The following is a 19,081-nucleotide window of genomic DNA, read 5'->3' on the forward strand; positions in this document are numbered from 1 at the left end:
CTCTCTCTGGGCACTGAGAAAGGGGGTGAGGTTTGGATCAAATGTTATATGATGATTATCACCACTAGTGCTATAGAAATAACTTCAGAAAATTGACAACAGCTCCTCCTCCTTACTCCACCCTCCCTTCCCCCCAAATGGCGCCTCCCCACAGTGCATCCTAACTAAGACATTACGGAAGCCAAATGGTAATGACCTGTCAGAAGTGTTTCTAACAGCAGCAGCCCTGAGTTTTCTTTCTTGCTCCTCAACTGGTCTATGCATTTATTATTCATCCACTTTTCACCATTCCTTCATCCATCACTATTCCTTCCTTCATCATCATTAATGATGGTCAGCATCATCAATAATCACCTTCCAGCTATCAGGCCCAGTGCTGGGTACCAGCAATTCAAAGATAAACAAGACAAAGTCCCTATCCTAAAGGAACTTACGCATTAGCCATTTAAGAAGGAAAAGGCGATAAGCAATAACATTTATTGAGTGTTTATCATGTGCTAAGCACTTTACGGAGATTTTCTCATTTGATCCACTTAACAATCTCCCGAGTAGAAAAGATTATTCCTATTTTGGTGGGTGGAGGGGGGTCGGCAACAGTTTTCTAGGTGGTGAGTGGCTTTTATAGCTAGTAAGTGATGAAGTTGGCAGGATTTGAACCCAGATCTGCCTAACCCTGAAGCCTGTGCTCTAAGACTATGTAAACTGCCTCCAATGGCAGTGTCTAGGTGGTTGATAATAACAGGCACAGGGAGACCCTAGCAGGAAGCAGGAAGCAGGAAGCAGAGTAGAGTTCTGCCTGATGCAATCAAGAAAGGCTACAGAAAGGAAGATAATTGGCTGTTCACCAGGAAGGCAAGGGGAAAGGGAATTCTGGGCAGAGAACCTGGCAGAGGCAAAGGCATGGTGGTGTTTGGCATATTTGAGGAACTGTAAGCAGTTTGGTTGGGGAGATCTGAAAAGAGAAGGCAGAGAAATGAGGAGGGGTTGCTTCATGGAGGCCTTGGGGGCCATACCAGGGAGTGAGGCCCCTTGCTGTGAGGAATGGGGACTGTGAAGTGCTTTGAGCAGAGGTGGGACATCTTCAGCAAGACATGATGGCAAGGGCACTTTGGCTGTTAAGGGCAAAATGGACTGGAGGGGGTTAAGACTAGTTAAGCCCATCCACCCACCCACCGATCCATCCATCCATCCATCCATCCATCCATCCATCCATCCATCCATCCATCCATCCATCCACCCACCTATCCATTCACTCATTCATCCATCCAACCACTACTTCAGCGACTCATATGTCCACCTGTTCATTCATTTATTCATCCACTGACTCATCCACTCGCTCAATCATGTATCCATTTTTTCATAACATAATCACTGACTCTCAAGGTGTGTTATGTGCCACACCTTGGCTGGTGCCAGGAATTAAAACCAAATAGGATCCAGTCAGGGAGCTCATGGTCCAACAATCTAGAAATTTCAATACAAAGTGATAGTTGCCATGGTAAAGGCAGAGACAAAAAACTGTGAAAGCCAAGAGGAGGAGCCATTAGCCCAGTTGGAGGCAATCGGGGAAGGCTGCACAGAATAGGTGTTATGTGATCTGGTTCTAGAAGCTGAGGAGCAGTTCTCCAGTAGAAAAAAAGAGGGAATGGTTTTCCAGGAAGAGCAGCATGTGGAGAGGCCTTATTATCAACCCAACCAAGTCTTTTCCCAGAAGAAAAGACAGAGTTAGATTTAGCTGGGCCACACTGAAAAAGAATTACTCCTGGCCATCCTCTGGTTTAAACACAGATGCCTTGGTTAAAAAGCCAGCACTCATACAGATTCCAGTGACCTATCCCAGGAGCTGGAATCCAGCTCCCACATGAGTGATGAGGACCTTGTGCTCAGTAAGTGAGTGCATGTGTTGAGAGGAGAGGATGTTTCCTCTTCCCCACAAAGCCAAGGACTCTGAGCTTGTCCCCGATCCTCAGATAATATCCAGGCTTCGGAGAAATTGAGCAGACTCCCTCCTCCAAAAAGCCCTCTTGCCTTACCTTGGAACCTAATGGTGTCATTGATGATCTCCAGTGTGTCGGCCACAGCATTGTATTCTCCCACCTTCACCTCCCTGCTGTCTGTGGGGAGCAAGAGAGTGGTTGGTTAGATCTGAGTCCTGTGCTTGTGTCTGGGTGCCCCTCTCCCAGCTCTTGCTCTCCCCACAGGCCCTGGCTATAGTCTTGCAGGCTTTTCCTTTCCCCAGGTAGAATCACAAAACTTCCAACCTGATCTAGACTGGAACAAACACTCTCACACTGTCTCCTCAACTTGTCATTTATCCTTTGCTGTACATGTGTAGAAGGGGAGCCTACTCCCCTGTAACTGGGTTTTCTGCCTATTACCAAGTCCTTCCTGGTCACTGAGCTAAATGGTCTCTCTGTAACTTCCCCATGTCATCTGACTTTGCCCTCTCTGACCACACAGACAACCTCTGCTCCCTCTGCCCCAGGCAGTCCTAGAGATTGAAGACAGAGAGAGATCATCCCCTGACACTATCCCCCATCCCACCTTACTAAACATCATTTCTACTCCCCACCCCATCCAGGCCCCTCCATGGGCCACACTCCACAATGTCACTGTCCGTCTGATAGAGTGCAGACCCAAGGACTGACCAATGTACTTTAGGCATGATCTGGTCAGCAGCAAATAGAGGGGACCATCCCCTCCTTCACTCTGCACATTATATTTCCATTGATGCATTCTGAGGTGGAATTAGAATCTTTCGGAGGACACACTGCTCTACTGTGTCACATTTAGTACAGAGTTTCCTTCACATGCACTTGTTCAGGTCCTGATACATTTGAATTTACTTCATCTTAGATAATATTCTGTTGGGGGGTTTAGGTCGGTGATTTTCAACTGGTGCGCTGCAAGAGTTTTTAAGACATGCAATAGCTCACTGTTTAGTCAAGGGCACTGACCTCTTTTCCCTTAGATAGTCAAATAAAAGAAATGACAACAGCCAACACAACAAGAGCCGTCAGGTGTGAATGAATCAAAATTATACCTATTTTTTGTCAGATTGGCAAAAAATATATATTTTTGGTGTGCCACAGAATTTTAGTAATTAGTTTATGCACCAAGGGATGAAAAGGTTGAAAATCGATGCTCTAGGTCATTCTTTTAGTCATTGCCAGGGATAATGATAATGACAACTGGACCAGGGTGGTGGCAGGGGGAACGGAGAGTCGTAATTAGATTTGACAAAGTTTCTTTTTTTCCAGGTAAAATCTGGACAACTGGGTGATCAATGGGTGGGGAAGATGGGGAACAGGGAAGTGAAGGAACTGACTGGGGGGCTCAGGTGCCACTTCCTGAGTGGGGAACCCAGGAGGGGATCAAAGAAGGGGAAAAGATGATAAATTCCCCTTTCAATGTGCTCAGCCTGAGGCGCCTGTCAGGGTAAAGATGTCCTTCGCTCTGGAGCTGGGGGAGAGGTCAGGGCTGGGGAGAGGGAGTTGGAGCCATCAGCATGTAAGCTGGGACTGGAGCAGCGGGCAGGGAGGACACCCTGAGGGACAGTGCTGAATGAGAAGTGAAGAGGGCCAGGGGCAGAATCCTGGAGACCGCCAACCTCTGGGGGCAGGCAGAGCAAGGACACTGCAAGGAGACTGGGAAGGAGTGGCCAGGATGCCAGGAGGAGGATGCCAGGAAAGAGTGGGCATTTTAGAAGCCAAGGAAAGTGACAATTTCACCATGGAGCTGGCCAGCAATGTCACATGCCACCGAGAGGCTGGGACAACAAGCCCCTTGAGTAGGGGGTCAGCAGATTTGGTGTGCGGGGGACATTGGTGACCACAGATAAAACAAGTGCAGGGAAAGGTGGGGTTAGAGGCAGAGTACCAACGGGAATGAGTGTGGGAGTAGAGAAAGGAGCCCCAGGGCAGAGCAGAGTTGGAGAGTGGGCAGGGAGGGGCTGAGATTAACCAAGCCCCACAGTGTGCCTGGATCTATGCTGGGAATTTCATGTGCCATTTTTTCAGTTCTCACAGTTGAGTGGAGTATATGGTTTCAGTTCCACTGTATAGATGAGGAAACCGAGGCATGGGCAGGTTGTAGCTTTGCCCAGGGTCCCACTGATACCATGAGCAGAGTCCAGTTTCAAACCTATTCCCACAGCCCATGCTCTTCCTTCACACTGGGCTGCCTGAGAGGTGACAGCTCCATGCAGAGCTGACCACTCCATGGGCCACCTTGCCTCCTGAGTGTACTACCTGCAGAGAGGAATGCTTGCTCACCTGCTGGGCAGGAGGGTCCCCAGAACTGTAGACCTTGGTCCTCAAAATGCCCAGAGGTTAAAAAGCAATGTGGTAGCAGGAATTCCAAGTGTGCACCCAGAATCTGCCTGCCGTGGCCCTGGCCCCAAGTGAATTTCTTTGCATGAATGTAGGTGCACTGCTGGTCCCTTAAAAACATTCAGGAAAAGGAACAGGGAATTCCATAGGCCGGCCACACTTCTGCCTGTGTTTCTTTGACAGTGGGGTGGAAAATAGGCCTGTAAAAGACACTTCCTTCTCCCCGCAAAGGTCTCCTCACCATTTGGAAAGTGTCACACTGTGCAGGCGGCTGTCGTGTACCTGGATCACCCGGCTCCTAAATGTCGCATTAGCAGACTCTGCTGGGAGCTCCAGCATCCTTGCTCAGGCCTTTTGAAGTCTCAGCCCCAATCAGCTCCTGCCCCTCAGAAAAGGAGGCCCTGATTTATTTATTTGGCGTGGGGAGGCAGCGCATGAAATATGCAGGCTGATCGGAATAAATCATCAGGAGCCGGGAAGCAGTGTGGCTGCCCCCCTCAGGGCCCCCAGCCACAGCCCACCCCTCTGACTCAGGCCCTGCTGTACTTCCCCTGGCACCAAAATAACACTCAGCTTCCCACTGTGACCGTAATCACCATAATCTCTCCCTGGGGGCAGTGCTTGGAGGCTCACCGGCACTTCACACCTTCTTGCATTTAATGTTCACAGCAAACCATGAGTTGGACATAACTCACCCATGTATAGATGAGGGAGGAGCCTCGAATAGGTTAAGTGCACGCCTGAACTTGGGTCCCCAGTTCTGAATGCAGAGCACCTTCACCACCCATACTGAGATGGGCTTCCATCATTCAGCCCACATTTATTGAGTGCCTATTGCATACCAGTAGCAGCCTGAGGTTTTTCATAATAAAGAACCCCTCAAAAACACAGCACAGGCGGTGGAAAATTAGGGTATTTCCTTATGCTCGACCAAGGGGGCCTTGGGCATCTGTGCTGGAGGCTGGAGATATAAAGATGAAGAAAACTTCATAATCTCTGGCCTTGTAGTTTACTGCCCGTAGCCTCACCCAGCCCTACAGGGAGGTAAAAATTTTTCCCATCTGCGGACAGCATTTCCCTTCCAGCTTGCACCCTGTGAGCAGGTGGCTGTAACTGTAAAATGGGAACTTTCAGAGTGGCTATGAGAGTTAGAGAGTTAGGCAATTTCTGGCTTGGGGCCTACTTCACAGTAAGTGTTCAATAAATTGTAGTTACTTGAGTCTTGATAAAAGTAACTGAGCCATTTGCTAGGTCCCTAAATACCCGCTGTTTTTTAACTGCCCTTGGTTCCCCACAATGGTCCTTCTGCTTGGAAAGGGGCTTTCCCCTTCCTCTACCAAACCAACATGTCCAAACTTTATGCACCTCTTCCAGGAAGCCTTCCCAGAGTACTGCTCCTCCTCTCCCAGCACCTCATTTGCTGTGAGCTCGGGGTACTGGGTGACAGCCCTTTATGCTGGAGCAGTGCCCCAGGTGTGGCCAGGCCTTGTGATTCCTGCTGGCCAGTTGGTTCCTGAGTGGAACCTGAAGTCTTGCTTCTAATGTCCTGGGCAGCATAGAGGCCTGTGCCCAGCACCCTGCCCAGGGCCCTTCTGGGGTCTTAAGGTGGAAGGATGGTGCCCGCCGTGTTCTTCCATTCACCACGGCCCAGGTGGTGGCGGCTATGATAGGCACCCATCACTTTCAACTCTTGGTAACTCCACTGTGCAAACAATGCTAACCACTCATTCAGATACAGGCTGGCCTTGAAGACTGTGAACCAGGGGGTTTGTGGGCAGACAGAAAGATCCACTGAGGGCTGGGAGGTGGGGGTATTGAGCAGAGGGAGAGGGGTTGCAGCACTGGGTCTGTATGGGCTGACCACCCTGTCCCACAAGCTCTGTGCAGGTTGCCACTGACACACTGTGTGACCCTAGGCAGAGCATTCCCTTCCTCTGGGCCTCAGCTTCTCCATCTGCAAATTGCTCTGCAGGGGTTCCAGTGGCTCTCAGCCCTGGCCAGGCACTAGGGTCACCTGGGGAACTTCTAGAAAATATAGATGACTGGTCCCAGCATGGGCCTATTATATTAGAGCAGCTGGGGATGGATCCTGGATAGCAGTATTTTTAAAAGTCCCCTAAGTGGATCCTGATGCATAGCTAGAGTTGGGAACCACTGGATTACACTGAGGGGCCTTCAAGCTGACACTGTTCTCAGAGGCTAAAAATACTGTGAAACAAAGAGCTCCCTTTCCTGCAGAAGAGTGCTGGTTCCTTGTTGTAGGGGAATAAAAGGAGTGTTCTCTTTTATAAAGTGCATTCTTTATTTCAAATTTTGGAATTGGATGATAGGTCCTGCTGGTAAAAATTAGACTGTCCCCCAAAAAAGTCCAGTCTGAAAATATTCACTGGCCGTGGGCCTGAGAACATCTACGAGATGGCTGGAAAATAGCTTCAGTCACAGAGTGATTCTGTTCCTGCCTGTATGGCAACCAACCCCGGCGGGAGAACCAGTTGGAGGGCTGCCAGCTTTCCGATTTAGCTGGATCCCCACATCCTGCTCCAGGGGGTCTACTCTCCTCACCCCTAAATGTCCATTGGCTCAAGATCTGAAGTGAGGAAGGTGTATGTGTCCTTAAAGTTTAATTGCTGTTGCAAACATACAGACTCAATGTATAACTCTGAGGTTTAAAACAAAAGATGACCTTGGCTCAATGACAATCAAAGATGCTATAAAATTACTCCATTCTAGGACACCCGCCCCTCCTAAGAAAATCCTAAGTGCCTGGGTCTTGCTAAAGCGAGTGGGCTGCTTGGGGAGATCTCAGTAACTTCCAGCTCTTGTTTGATGATTCTGCAACTGCTCTGAAGGGGCTTCCTCATTTTCAGCTGAAAGCTGTTCCCCGAGGCTTCCCCTCACACTGCATATCACATCAGCTCCTGCTCCTGGCAGTTCCTCAGAGATGAGAATATGGCGACTCCAGGCCTTGACTCTGCCCTTCTCCAGGGTGATCAGCAATTCCTTAGGAGGCCCACCCCATCCACCCCACCCCCAGTCTGGTCACTGTGGATGATACCTACAGGGCTGCTCCTCTCACTGGGGTGGGAGCAGATGGAAGCAGCTCCGGTGGCCGGGATCCTCACACACTCATCTCTGTCTTCACAAACAACATGCCGCTGCCACAATTTTAACAACTTAACTTCACTGACCTCTGTTATGAGATTTTTAACAGGGCAAGCGGACACTGGCCAAATGCCTTGGGAGTATAATCACCCTGCCAAGGGCATATCTGTCCATTGACTCACTCAAACTGGCCCAGGGGCAAAAGTTAAATACCAGAGGGGATATAGGATGCATACAAATACAACAGTTATTTGCACTTAGAACACCCTTTTTCTGTTCTTCTTGGCTCTCACTGGTCTTTCAGAATTCACCTCAGGTGCCGCCTCTCTCAGGTAGCCTTCTGAGAATCTGAGAGGTGAAGCCAAGTGTCCCTCCTCTAAATGCTCTCAGGTATCACACCCAGGTGGGGTCCTGTGTCTTCTCCCTACTGGGCCAAGGGCTCCCTGAGGCAAAGGGCTGCATCTTACCTATCTTAGCAACCCCTGTGCCCAGCCAGCATCTGGCGTGCAGGTGCAAGGAAATGATTGTTAACCAACTTCAAAAGCCCAAGCCATAGGACCAAAAAAAACAAAAGAATTTAACCATATCAAAATTGAGAATTTCTGTTCAACAAGGACTTAAAATTTATAGATAAGTGAACAAACGGGAGATGATGTTTACAAAGCCTAAAGCCAACAAGGGATTGATATCTAGATTATATAAGGGACTCTTGTAAATCAACAAGAAAAATACAGTGCCCTCAAAAGAAAAGTAGTCAAAAGATCAGGACAATTAAATGTCTAACAAGCACAGAAAGAAATGCCCAAACTCATTAGTAAGCAAAGAAATAATATTTAAAACCACAATATGATATTATTTTATACCTTTAGATTGGCAAAAAATGAGAGATCTGAGAACACCAAGTGTTGGTGGGAGGTAGGGAGACAATAATCATCACGCCAGTGGGAGTGGAGATGGGCATGGTGACTCACTAAAAGAGCCATCTGGCAGATTTTAGGCATATTCACTGTTCACACACCTTCTGACCCAACAGTTTTGGACATCATTTGTCCTAAAAATGCCCAGTTGGGTTCATAAGTGGACATGCACACAGACCCTCATTATTTGTAGAGCAGAGAGTTGAGGTGACCTGGATGTCTATGTCACTGGGAGAGTGGATGGGTACAGGGTGGGGGTGCCCCATGGGGTGAGCAGTGAAAGCCATGGGCTAGGTGTATACACAGGAGCATGGAGGCATCTTAGAAAACAAAGTGCTGAGTGGAAAAGAAAAAGAATCAGGGAAGGCATGTAATCCAGGTGCATTGCCATAAATTCAAAATACATACACAAAACACATGAATATACTACATTTTGCAAGAACAGATACAAACACAACACATGCATTAAACACTTAGAACATCTGCCTTTCATTGGGGGGAGTAGGAATGAAGTATGAAAATAAATGAGGGAAATAAGAGTATAAACAAACAAACGAGGGTTTTTCACGTACCAATGATAAAGTGTGAAGTATGTCCTAAGGAACCAAGATTGCACTTTTCTCAAGAAATTCTGGAAAGGGGTAAATCTGGGGTCATTTTCAAGAGTGCCCAGGAAAGGAGAAGGAAGGCAACAGTTGCCATGGCCCTTCTCTATAACAGTCACTAAGCCAAGAACATTCATAGCCTCATGACATTGAATTTTCACCATCCATCTTAAGGCAAGGAAAATGATCACCTTTTATTTTACTATTTTTAAATAAAAGCTGAAATGATAGCTCAGAGAAATTAAGGCACAGTGCCTAGCTATTAACAATCAGACATGCCTGCTTCCAAGCTCACATACTTTCCACACGATAGGAGATGAGTTCTCCATCACTGGAGGCATTCAAGCAGAGCTAATTCTATAAAGGAGAGTTGGGGCTCCCTTCAACATGGAGAGTCTAAAGCTCATGAAACACAAGGCCTGCTAAATAATTCTGACATCCAAACCACTTCTTTGGGCTTTCTGAAAGGTAAACCCTGGATCACGAGGCCTCGGTGGTGTCAGGGTCAGGCTTTCAGCCTGAAAGAAACCACATTCACATGTGCTTTTCCATTCCTGCTGACCCACATCCCTGCCTGTGTATCCTGCAGTTTGATGGACTATGTCTCCACTCTTAATTGTATCAAGTCAAGTGGCAGTTGACAAACTAGCCTTTCCAGAACCATGGCTTGGTACAGAAAGCTACAACACATGCCTCGACAGAGGACAACGATACTAAAAACCAGCCTTAAGAGTCTCAAACTGGGGTCAAACTTGCTCTGAAAGTTTTCTAGTAGGTTCTGGGAAATTATCTTCCTGCTTTCATAGGCAGTGGCACTCAGCCAGAGAGATTATGAAGCCCCGGGGGGGGGGGGGGGGGGGGGGCGTGGACCATTTCTTATTCAACTTGGCTTCCCCTAGAAGATGTGGTAAAAGTGCCTGGCAGATGCTCAGGAAATTTGCACTGAATAGAACCGTATCTGTTACCCGAAGACCAAACGGTAATTAATGTCTGCAAATGGGGAGGACAAGCCTGCATTTCACTAGGTAGGTTCTGAACGGCAATTATGTTGTTAGAGCGACGGAGGACCCCAACTCTTCAAATCAGGTGCTGAAATATAAAACGCCAAATTCCGAGTCTTTTATGCGACACAGAAATAGTATGAAATTCAAGCACATCATCAGTCACCGAGATTCTCACAAACAGGCCTAATGAAGGCAGGGACGGTGAGTGAGGGCGCAGATGCTGAGACTTCACGAAGAACAGCATAAACAAGGCTCTAATCATGGCTTCACTCAACTTCCTTCCCTGCTGCAAATTCTGAGCCATGTTTAGACTTTGGCAGTAACATGAATTCTTCCTTCTCATGAGGAAAAAAAAAAAGCCAATTCTCCAGCATTCATCTCATCTAACATGGTTTAGTGGAAGGCAGCGACGGCGCGAGGGAGGTGCTCGGAACCTGGAGTTGAAAGGCTCAGGCTAGCCCCACCACACCCTGGTGTGTGGCCGCGAGGATAATACCGGCCTTGCCTATGGTGATGGGGAGCGCCCTCAGGATAGTGCCTGAGACAAGGGTAAGAATGCGCATAATTTATTTGGAAGGTAATCTTAGGACACAGCGAAGGGTTCAGGGAGGTGAGGCAGCGAAGGGAGGGGAGCCAGCACAAGGTGCATTATGAGCAGGTTTCTGGAAAGGCAACTGAGGGACAATCCCATTGAGAGTGTCCTCAGCTGACATCTGGGGACAGACTAAAACATACCTTGAAGTTCTTGGGAGTTTCCACCCAAGGGGAAAGGACACTGGGGGATCTGTCCTCCATCTCTCATCCATCCCTGGTTCAGGGCTGCCCCTGGAAGCGTTAATTCCCTGGACATCTGACCTGCTCCTTGCACAGGGTGAGAGCTGCATGTGCTCTTAAGAAGATGCTTATTCTGGAACCAAGGATGCTCAGAGCTATGGGTGGGCCACTGGATGGCATCTACCACACCTACCCTCCAGGACTATCCTGATGAGAGGCAACGGCTCTGGGAACCCTTGGAAATGGAGTAAATGGAGGGAAATGGGGGATGAGGAAGATCATTCTGAAGGCTCTGAAACCCCCTCTGGATTCAAAATGCTTCAGTTTCAACAGGGACCATGGGGTTAACCCTGGCACATTATTTTAGAATAGTTCTCTTTATCCGGCACTCCTAAGTTTGCAAAAAGATAGTTTCTCCAGCCTGGAATACAATGGCTCCCATCATGAATTTGCTTCGGTTCACATTTTTGTTGTCAAGGCTAACTGCTGTTTACCAGGCTTTCTGTCATGACTTAAGTCATGGGAAACTATGAGTAAATAAAGATGTTCTTAAGTTTCCACAAGCTGTATCACTAACTAATCCAGTAAGCATTTACCAAGAGCCAGCAGGAGCCAGGCAGTACGCTAGTAATGTAACTAGCTTCCCAGAACTAGAGATTATAGAGGAAAATCTCATGTGGCCCTTAACCCAGCCCCAGGAGGCAGGCAGGGCTGGCACTAATACCATCCCATTGTCCAGAGGAGAAGACTGAGGCTTAGGGAAATGAAGTGGCTTGCCCAGGAGCAGATTTTGCAAAAGGAGACCCCACTGCTGGGGCTGGCTGCTTGCGAGTCAGCTCTGTCATGGCCCTGCTATCCACTGTCCCCTCTAAACAAGGGGGCAGGAGGCAAGGAAGAGAGGACGGGAAGAGAGGGTGTGATGGGCATGGCAGAAAATAATAGTGACCCATGCAAGGTCAATGGCATGAGGTAATTTAGGAGCTGGTAGCCTCCCCTTAAGCGGGGAGGCTTATCCTCTGGGTAAATTCCTGAAAGGTGCCAGATGATAGAGCCTGGACCAGCCCCTCTTGGAGGGGAAGCATGAGCCCGGAGAAGAGAAGGAATGAAATCACTGTCTCACAGTGAGTCAGGGCCCACCCCAAGCAACTCTGTTCTCCTGTCTGAGAGACCCTATGTTCTGAGACCCTATGAATTTGGGTAACTCAACTATTGTGCTGATGTGAACATGCCCAGAGCAGCATCCCTCTGTCAACAGGATCAATGTCTGTTTTAAAAATGTGCAAGCAGGGGTATCTGCTGGGCCCAGCTCTGATAGTCAGTAAAAACTGAACACAAGTGTGGCGAAAGGAGAACATTCAGGCATAGGTGTGCATGTGAGCACACAGTGGCTGGCATTGCCACTAATCAGCTGTGTGCCCCGGAGGGAAACATCTCTCTTCCCTGGGCCTCAGTTTCCCCATTTATACCATGAAGTAGGGAGACAAGATCATCTCTAAGATCCTGTCCCTTCTGACATCCTACATATCGTTACATGTGGGTAGCAGCTACAGGGGTGGGCAGACAAAAAGGCATCACTGGGGTTTCAACACACCAAGGAAATCTGGATTTGCTCCTGAAAAGTGTCATAATTTTTGACAAAGTGCTAGTAATAATTGCTACTACTTGCTGAGCAAGAAACATGTGCACATATTTCTCTGTATTATCTCATCTAGTTCTTCTCACATCCTAAGAATATAGGCAGGTTTATATTTTTATTTGACAGATGAGGACATCAGTGCTCAGAGAGGTGAAGTCACTTGCCTGATGTTCTACAGCAACCTGAACTCAGGTGGTCAAACCCACCTCAACTACCGTTTGCTACACTGCTTTCCTTATAAATGCCTAAAACCAGTCATTGGAGTTGGTGTCTAATCCTAACATCGGGAAAAAAAGGCAATAAAATTGGCACGCACTTGTAGCTGTGATTGGCCGATCAATATTTTACAAAATATTCTCCTAGAATGATATAATTTGAGAACTGGAAATGTGACAAGAGAATTTAGTTGCAATCACTCAAGAAAAAAAAAGTAAGTATCTTTGCCAAGATGCTTACTTCGTTCAACCAATGAAGAAGTAAGACTTAACAAATGGGAAAATAATTACGTTTGCCTAAAATTACATCTTTTGTGCACGCCAGAGAGCTGACATGCGTTTCAATTACCTGCCACGGGAAGACAAATGGGTAAATCTACAGGATTGCGTTACAGAGCGATAGTACCCAAGGACACCTCTCCTGATTGATCTGAATCTGGTGGGGATTTGTCTGAATGAATCTGAGTGACTCAATTTCATTTCTTGCTTTCCCCTGGATGACTTTGGGATCCGCTCAAAGTGAGTTGACACAGAAGGCACGGCTTCCAGAAACATCCAGATGCTGAAAAACACTGCCTTGATGAATGATCTGTCTAGTGCTTTTGACTAACAACCCTGCTAATGACTGTATTGAGCTGAACTGAGGTGTCTGCCTTGAGGAATGCCCAGCCCTACTCTTCACGGATGCCCTGTGGGCTCTGACAAGTTGGCCCTTCTGGGCCCAGTTTCCTCTTATCACATGAGAAACTTGGTCTGGATGATTTCTGAGGCCCCTTTCAACTCTGACAGCAGAAAAGTCCAACAAACGACCTGGTTCTAAAAAAAACCCAAATGGCCTGTGAAGAACGTGTTTGGGGTGATTATAGATTAAAAGAAACTACAGAGACACATTAACAAGATGTAAAGAGTGGACCTTGTGCGGATTCTCCAACAAACCAACTGTAGAGGTATTTTTGAGATAATCCGAGAATCAACATAGACTGGGAATGAAAGGATATTAACAATTGTTGTTAAATGCTTTAGGTGTGATAATAGTATTGTTATGTTTTCAAAAGTCATTATCTAGTAGAAATGCATACTGCAGTATTTATAGATTGAAATGAGATAATGTCTGGGAACTGCTTTAAAACATTACAGTGAAAACAGAGGGGTGATAGGGTGAGTCAAGATAAAGCAAGACTGGCAAAATGTTGATAATGGTTGAGGCTGGGTGATGGGTTTACTATGCTATTCTTTCAACTTCAGAGTCTGAAAATTTCTATAATAAAAAACTAACAAGGCAAGTTTTCTCAGAATATTGGGACTGACCTACCCCGCCCCCCAACTTTCATGAGTTTCTCAGAGTCATATGGGAAGACTGAATTGGCCTGAGAAGTAATACAGTAGAGGAGAAATATTCTAAATAAGTTGAAACTAATGTTTTCACAGCGAAGTGTTTTCTATTGACTTTGATTTCTCTTATCTGGAACATTATGCTTTCATTTGTTTTGATGTATTTTATTGCACAAAACAACATCCCTGAACACAGAATTCATCAACTAGAAAGAAGGAGCATCAAAAAGCCTACCTTGAAATTGAGTAAATTTAATGGTCCCCATTCTCTCCCCGTTCCGGAACACAACTTGACCCTAAAAACAACAGAACAAACAAGAACAAAAGAGAAATGCCATATTAGCTCAGAGGCTACTGATCTCAACTGAAAGTCATTAACTGTACACTGCAATTATTAATATTACAGAAAAACCAGACTCCTGCTAGACCACAGATGCAAAATTAAACTAATTGTTTTTAAACTGGCTGTGACTTTATCTGGTTAAGGAGCACAAAATCAATAATGGAACTAACACATGTGAATTAAAGCCGAGATATGCATCATCATTATCATCACAGCTATTTATTAAACATCCACATGTCCTGTGTTATCCTGGGACAAGGTCTTCCACGGTGCTGGAAAGACAGAGGCAGAGGTGAGGCCCATGGAGCCTGGCCCTGACTGCTCCTGTGACCCATAAAGATGTGTGGCTTTGCCAAGGCTACTTGGCTTGAGGACCAGAAGAGAGTTGGAGGTCAGTTAGCATTTTGTATTACGGACAGAGAATGTTTTTATAAGTTCTTCCTGAGTGGTGACATTAGCCCCAATTATAACAGAGCTATGGAACAGCACAAAATTAAGCTTCTTGAGCCAGAGACATGACTAGTGTCACAGGCAGCTGAGCACCCCTCGTTAGGGACCCCAGGGGCTAAAGACAGTGAATGGCATCTTCGCATCTGCTTTGCTGACTGATACAAAGGTTCCACATCCTGGGCTAAACAAACTGGGAACATGAAGAAGGACTGTGGTCTCTCCTTGCCAATTTATGGTCCACCTAAAATTCTGTAACCATGCAAGGGAAATTGATACACATTATATCAACGAATCTTATGACAAGCTTGAGTGGAAAGGGGGATTCTCCTGATTTTGCAAATCAAGAAACTGATCGAGGGAGGTTATGCCCTTTATGAAGGCTGCTGGAGTTCAAATCCGAGTTCTATTTTAATGTCCATGCTATTTCACTATAGCATGTTGTTTCTGATCCAGAAATAAATTCCTTCCTATCTTTCAATTAATGAGAAATCAGGAAAAGAAATGTCTTAAAGGTATATTGCTTTACTCTGATGTAAGAGCTACACTCTTACATCATCAGGTAATAGCAGAGACAAGTTCAGATCCTGCTCAATTATCAGCCGAAAGTGACAGAAAGTATCTTCGCTTGGTGGAAACCCAAAGTCTGAGGCCCTGTAGTTTTTGGCACAAAGAGAGAATCACTCAGCCTGTTCTCAGAACAAGAAACACCTTCTAAGGCCACTTTGACACCTTTTGGAAATCCTGAAGACAGCTGTGAGTAGTATCAGTCTGAAACCAATGCCCACTGAATTCTATATTTAGGTGCCGGTAAGCAATTCTCTGGTGTGTGAAAACACTTCAGTGTTAAGGTGAGACAGGAGCTGTGATTTTACTTCTAGGGATGATTGGAAAACACAGAACATCTTCCAAAAGGATCACTTTTATGCAAATGAACCACTTTGCATGGGCGGGAAAGAAGCAGACGTGGTCCGCAAGGAGGACATTTCTTTGACAAAGGTGATCTAACTATTTCACCCACCTCCTGCCAAGCTTTGAAGAATTCCAAAGGCTTCTAGATATAAAATGTGGACAAAGTCTGCGGAATCCTTATTAGTTAAACTAAAAAGCAGATGGAACAGTATTCAAAGCTTAGATGGAAAGGAGTGGAACGTGGCATGGGGGTGAGAAAGAATCTTGGGGTGAGAAAGAATCTACTTTTACTGTTGTTGTTTTTTCCCCTTCTGCTTTTTAAACAGAACTAATTAGTCCATCTTTGAAGTAAGACCTGTCATACTTTATTTTACTAACAGTAATCCTTTTTTACCAACAGTCGCTCCTCCCAGTTCCTTAATTTCTCGGGTGATGCAGTGGAAGGAAGCCAGCGTCTGAGTTTAGACCTAGCATAACACCTCGCCTGCAACAGGCTCTCAGTAAATGGCCATAGTGATTTTTATTTAAAAATGTTTACTCAAAGAGAGCTGAAATGAAAAAGATTTTTTAAGCATCAGGGAGCTTTCCAATCCTTGGGAAGAGATTTTCCACAATGCGTGATTTCAGTTCGCAAAAGGGTCAACTGTTGGGCCTTTATCCAAGGTGTCCTCATCTCTCAGAAACACCAGCGCCGGGTGACCGAGTGCTCGAACCACACTGTGTGGTGAGCACTGTGGCCTGAGCAGCAGTGGACTCTCACTCTACTCCTCTCATACTGAGCCATGGATGCCCTGGTGTGCTGTCCGGATGCCCCCATCAGTATGGAGGGAGGCACTCATGTTCCCAGTTGCTGACATCCTGGCCGCTGCTGAGTTGCCCTGCACCCAAAGGGAGCCATGCCAAGTAAGGTTATGCTCCTTCCTGGGGGCTAGCTGCATCAGTGGCCAATGTGAAGGGACATGGTTCTGGCCCCCACAGCTCAACTCAGAACTGTGAAGGACTATGGGCTCCAGAGGTCCCCATGGGGTGCTGAGGCTGCGACTGCAGCTGCATCACATTTCACCTTGTCCCTCTGCCGATCCTGCTTCACCTCCCTCCCAGGCTGTTTCTGAGAACACTCCCTGATAAACTTCCTGTAGGCTAGTCTTTGTCTCAGAATCTGTTTCCTGGGTAACCCAACCTAAGACATTTTCCATCAAAGGTCACTGGGACTCTGTCTTTCTTGCAACCTGAAGGAAGCTGAGTGATGAGGCTCTGGGAACAGAGGCAAAGGATTCTGAGAGACGCCCACGCAGCAACTAGGCGGCTTCAGCTTCACGTGCTGGGCAGTTCAGCCAGGCCAGCTGGGCAGGCTTTGGCTTCTTAAACCCCAGCCTGAGCAGGGATTTTTTTTCTCTCCTCCCCACACACATGGTCTCCATGTATATATATAAATGCCGTGACTCTCCTTAAGCTTCTGCCATGTGAGATCCCAGGGCTGTACTGAGGATCATCACATCCACTCGAGATCAATTCATGCGATGCATTAAGTTAATGCAAAGCAATGGAGTCTGGTAACTGGACGGGGTGGCGGCTGGTATCTGCTGGCTCACAATTCGTATCACTCTGTGTCCTCCTCTGTGTTGCAGGGGCCCAAACCCCGGAAACCACGTTTCCCAGAATCCCCTGCCAGCTGGTTCCCATTAGGTTCTGCTAATGAGTAGCATTCATGGGAGATTAGAAAGTATGCATAAGGGAAAGTCTATTTTTTTTTTCTTTCCTGCTTTGGTTGCAGCAGCAGGAGCTCTGAGTCATCGCAGGCGCCTGTAGGCCCAGCAGCCCTGCACTGACATGGTGGGGGCGCTCCTGGCTACCTGCTCAGTGGCCAGTGAGGGGGGGGTGTCCCCAGAACAGCAGACAGGGTAGTTGCAGGAACCTCATAGACTAGTGTACTTGGGTCCCCATTATTTTATTTGCATTCCAAATCATAGCTGTGGCCATTGCTGTAAACTCCTCGGAAGTTAGGATCCACTAGCAATCAGTGAGCAGTCAAGAAACCAGAACCCACTTTAGGCACTGCGGAGGCAGTGGCAACACCATGCCACTTTTGTTCTTGCAGCCCAAGAAGCTTGGCCGTTTCTGTGAATGCTCATCTCTGGTTTCGCTCCTCCATCTCTTCCAACAAAGCTGTAACCAGTCCCCTGTATTAAATCTCCCTACAAAATGCCTTACGTGGTTTCTATTTTCTTGACTGCATGCTGATTGATCATGAATTCTAACTTCCGAGGAGCTTATAAGAATGACTACGGAGCTCATTTAGAATGAAAATAAAGTAATGGAGGTAAAACCCCAGGTGGATAATTTATAAGGATTTTTGTTTTCTTGAAAATGATGTTGCTAATGTCAGGGAAAGCAGTCTGTTTCATAAAAGTCGATCCAAACTAACAGTTCAGGTTGAAGTGGGAGCCATAAAGGTACAATTTCTTTTTCAGAGAAAATCTTCAGAATGCAGAAGGTAATGTGGAAAAAAACTAAGTTGCAGCATTTGCCAGACAAGAGTAAATATTGGCATCAGTGTGACCTTGGACAGTCATTGAGTGTTTCTGAGCATCAATTCCTCTATTTGAAAACTAGTAAGAATAATACTTGCTCTTCAGGATTGTTTGTGAGAATTAAAGTAGACAGTTATGAAAAGGGCATAATTCAGGGTTGGTGCACAATAAAAGGTAACTCTCATAATTCCTCCAGGTAATTTGAGTTAGCAAAACTCTACCCGATGTCCGTTCAGAATCCTCAGAAAAATCAGTGGAGAGTAAAATGTACTCCAAGGATTCCAGGAGCCTGTAGGATTCAGCAGGTTCCTCTTAGAAAAATTGTTTCCACTGTTCATCTTTAATGCTTCACCTAAGCATGAGTACATTTCACTCCAATGACAGTTTGTGAATTGTATGGGTCAAGCCCCATGCTGGTCTCTTTCAATTTCACAGCAGAGGGCAGAGCCCTGGGCGCTGGGGTACACAGTCTCTGCAGATCACCGTGCATTTGTTTAGGGAAGGATCTCATTCCTTAACATGACCCAAAATGCACTCTATCTCTGGGCAGTCGTGTTTGTCTTTAGGAGGTGTGAGCATGCATGCTCATCTGAGCATTTGATTTATGCAATGGGGAAACAAGATACTCCCTGACATGCCACTCAGGCAGCAAAATATCTAAGGAAATGGAAGGGCATTGGGGGATCCTTGTTGGTTCGCCAGATGGGGAAGCACATTGCTATCTGTGTGGATGATCCGAGTCCACCTTGGCCCATTCTTCTGCCAGCCCTCTACCTAGAACCAGACTGGTCTCAAATGAATAAACGAGGACTTTGAGAAAACATTGGGGCTAGAATACTGGTCATATTTTCCATAAAGGGTAGAGATCCTCATCATGTGGGCCTGAAGAAGCTGCCCTCTCTTTCCCAAGGGATGACAGGACTTAAAAGAGA

At 46.6% G+C, this 19,081-nt stretch overlaps 1 protein-coding gene across 1 annotated transcript in view; it reads right to left on the reverse strand.

Moving 5' to 3' along the window:
- GABBR2 (gamma-aminobutyric acid type B receptor subunit 2) overlaps nt 1-19,081 on the reverse strand; it is a 298,825-nt gene that overhangs the window by 70,810 nt on the left and 208,934 nt on the right. The window contains exons 8-9 of the mRNA XM_016223063.2: nt 14,152-14,212; nt 2,034-2,114 (exon numbers count right to left, since the gene is read on the reverse strand). Of these exons, the coding sequence (XP_016078549.2) occupies nt 2,034-2,114; nt 14,152-14,212 (142 nt within the window). The remainder of the gene's footprint in view (nt 1-2,033; nt 2,115-14,151; nt 14,213-19,081) is intronic.

This window comes from Miniopterus natalensis, chromosome 12 (assembly GCF_054644295.1).
Source record: "Miniopterus natalensis isolate mMinNat1 chromosome 12, mMinNat1.hap1, whole genome shotgun sequence".
Classification (NCBI taxonomy): domain Eukaryota; kingdom Metazoa; phylum Chordata; class Mammalia; order Chiroptera; family Miniopteridae; genus Miniopterus; species Miniopterus natalensis.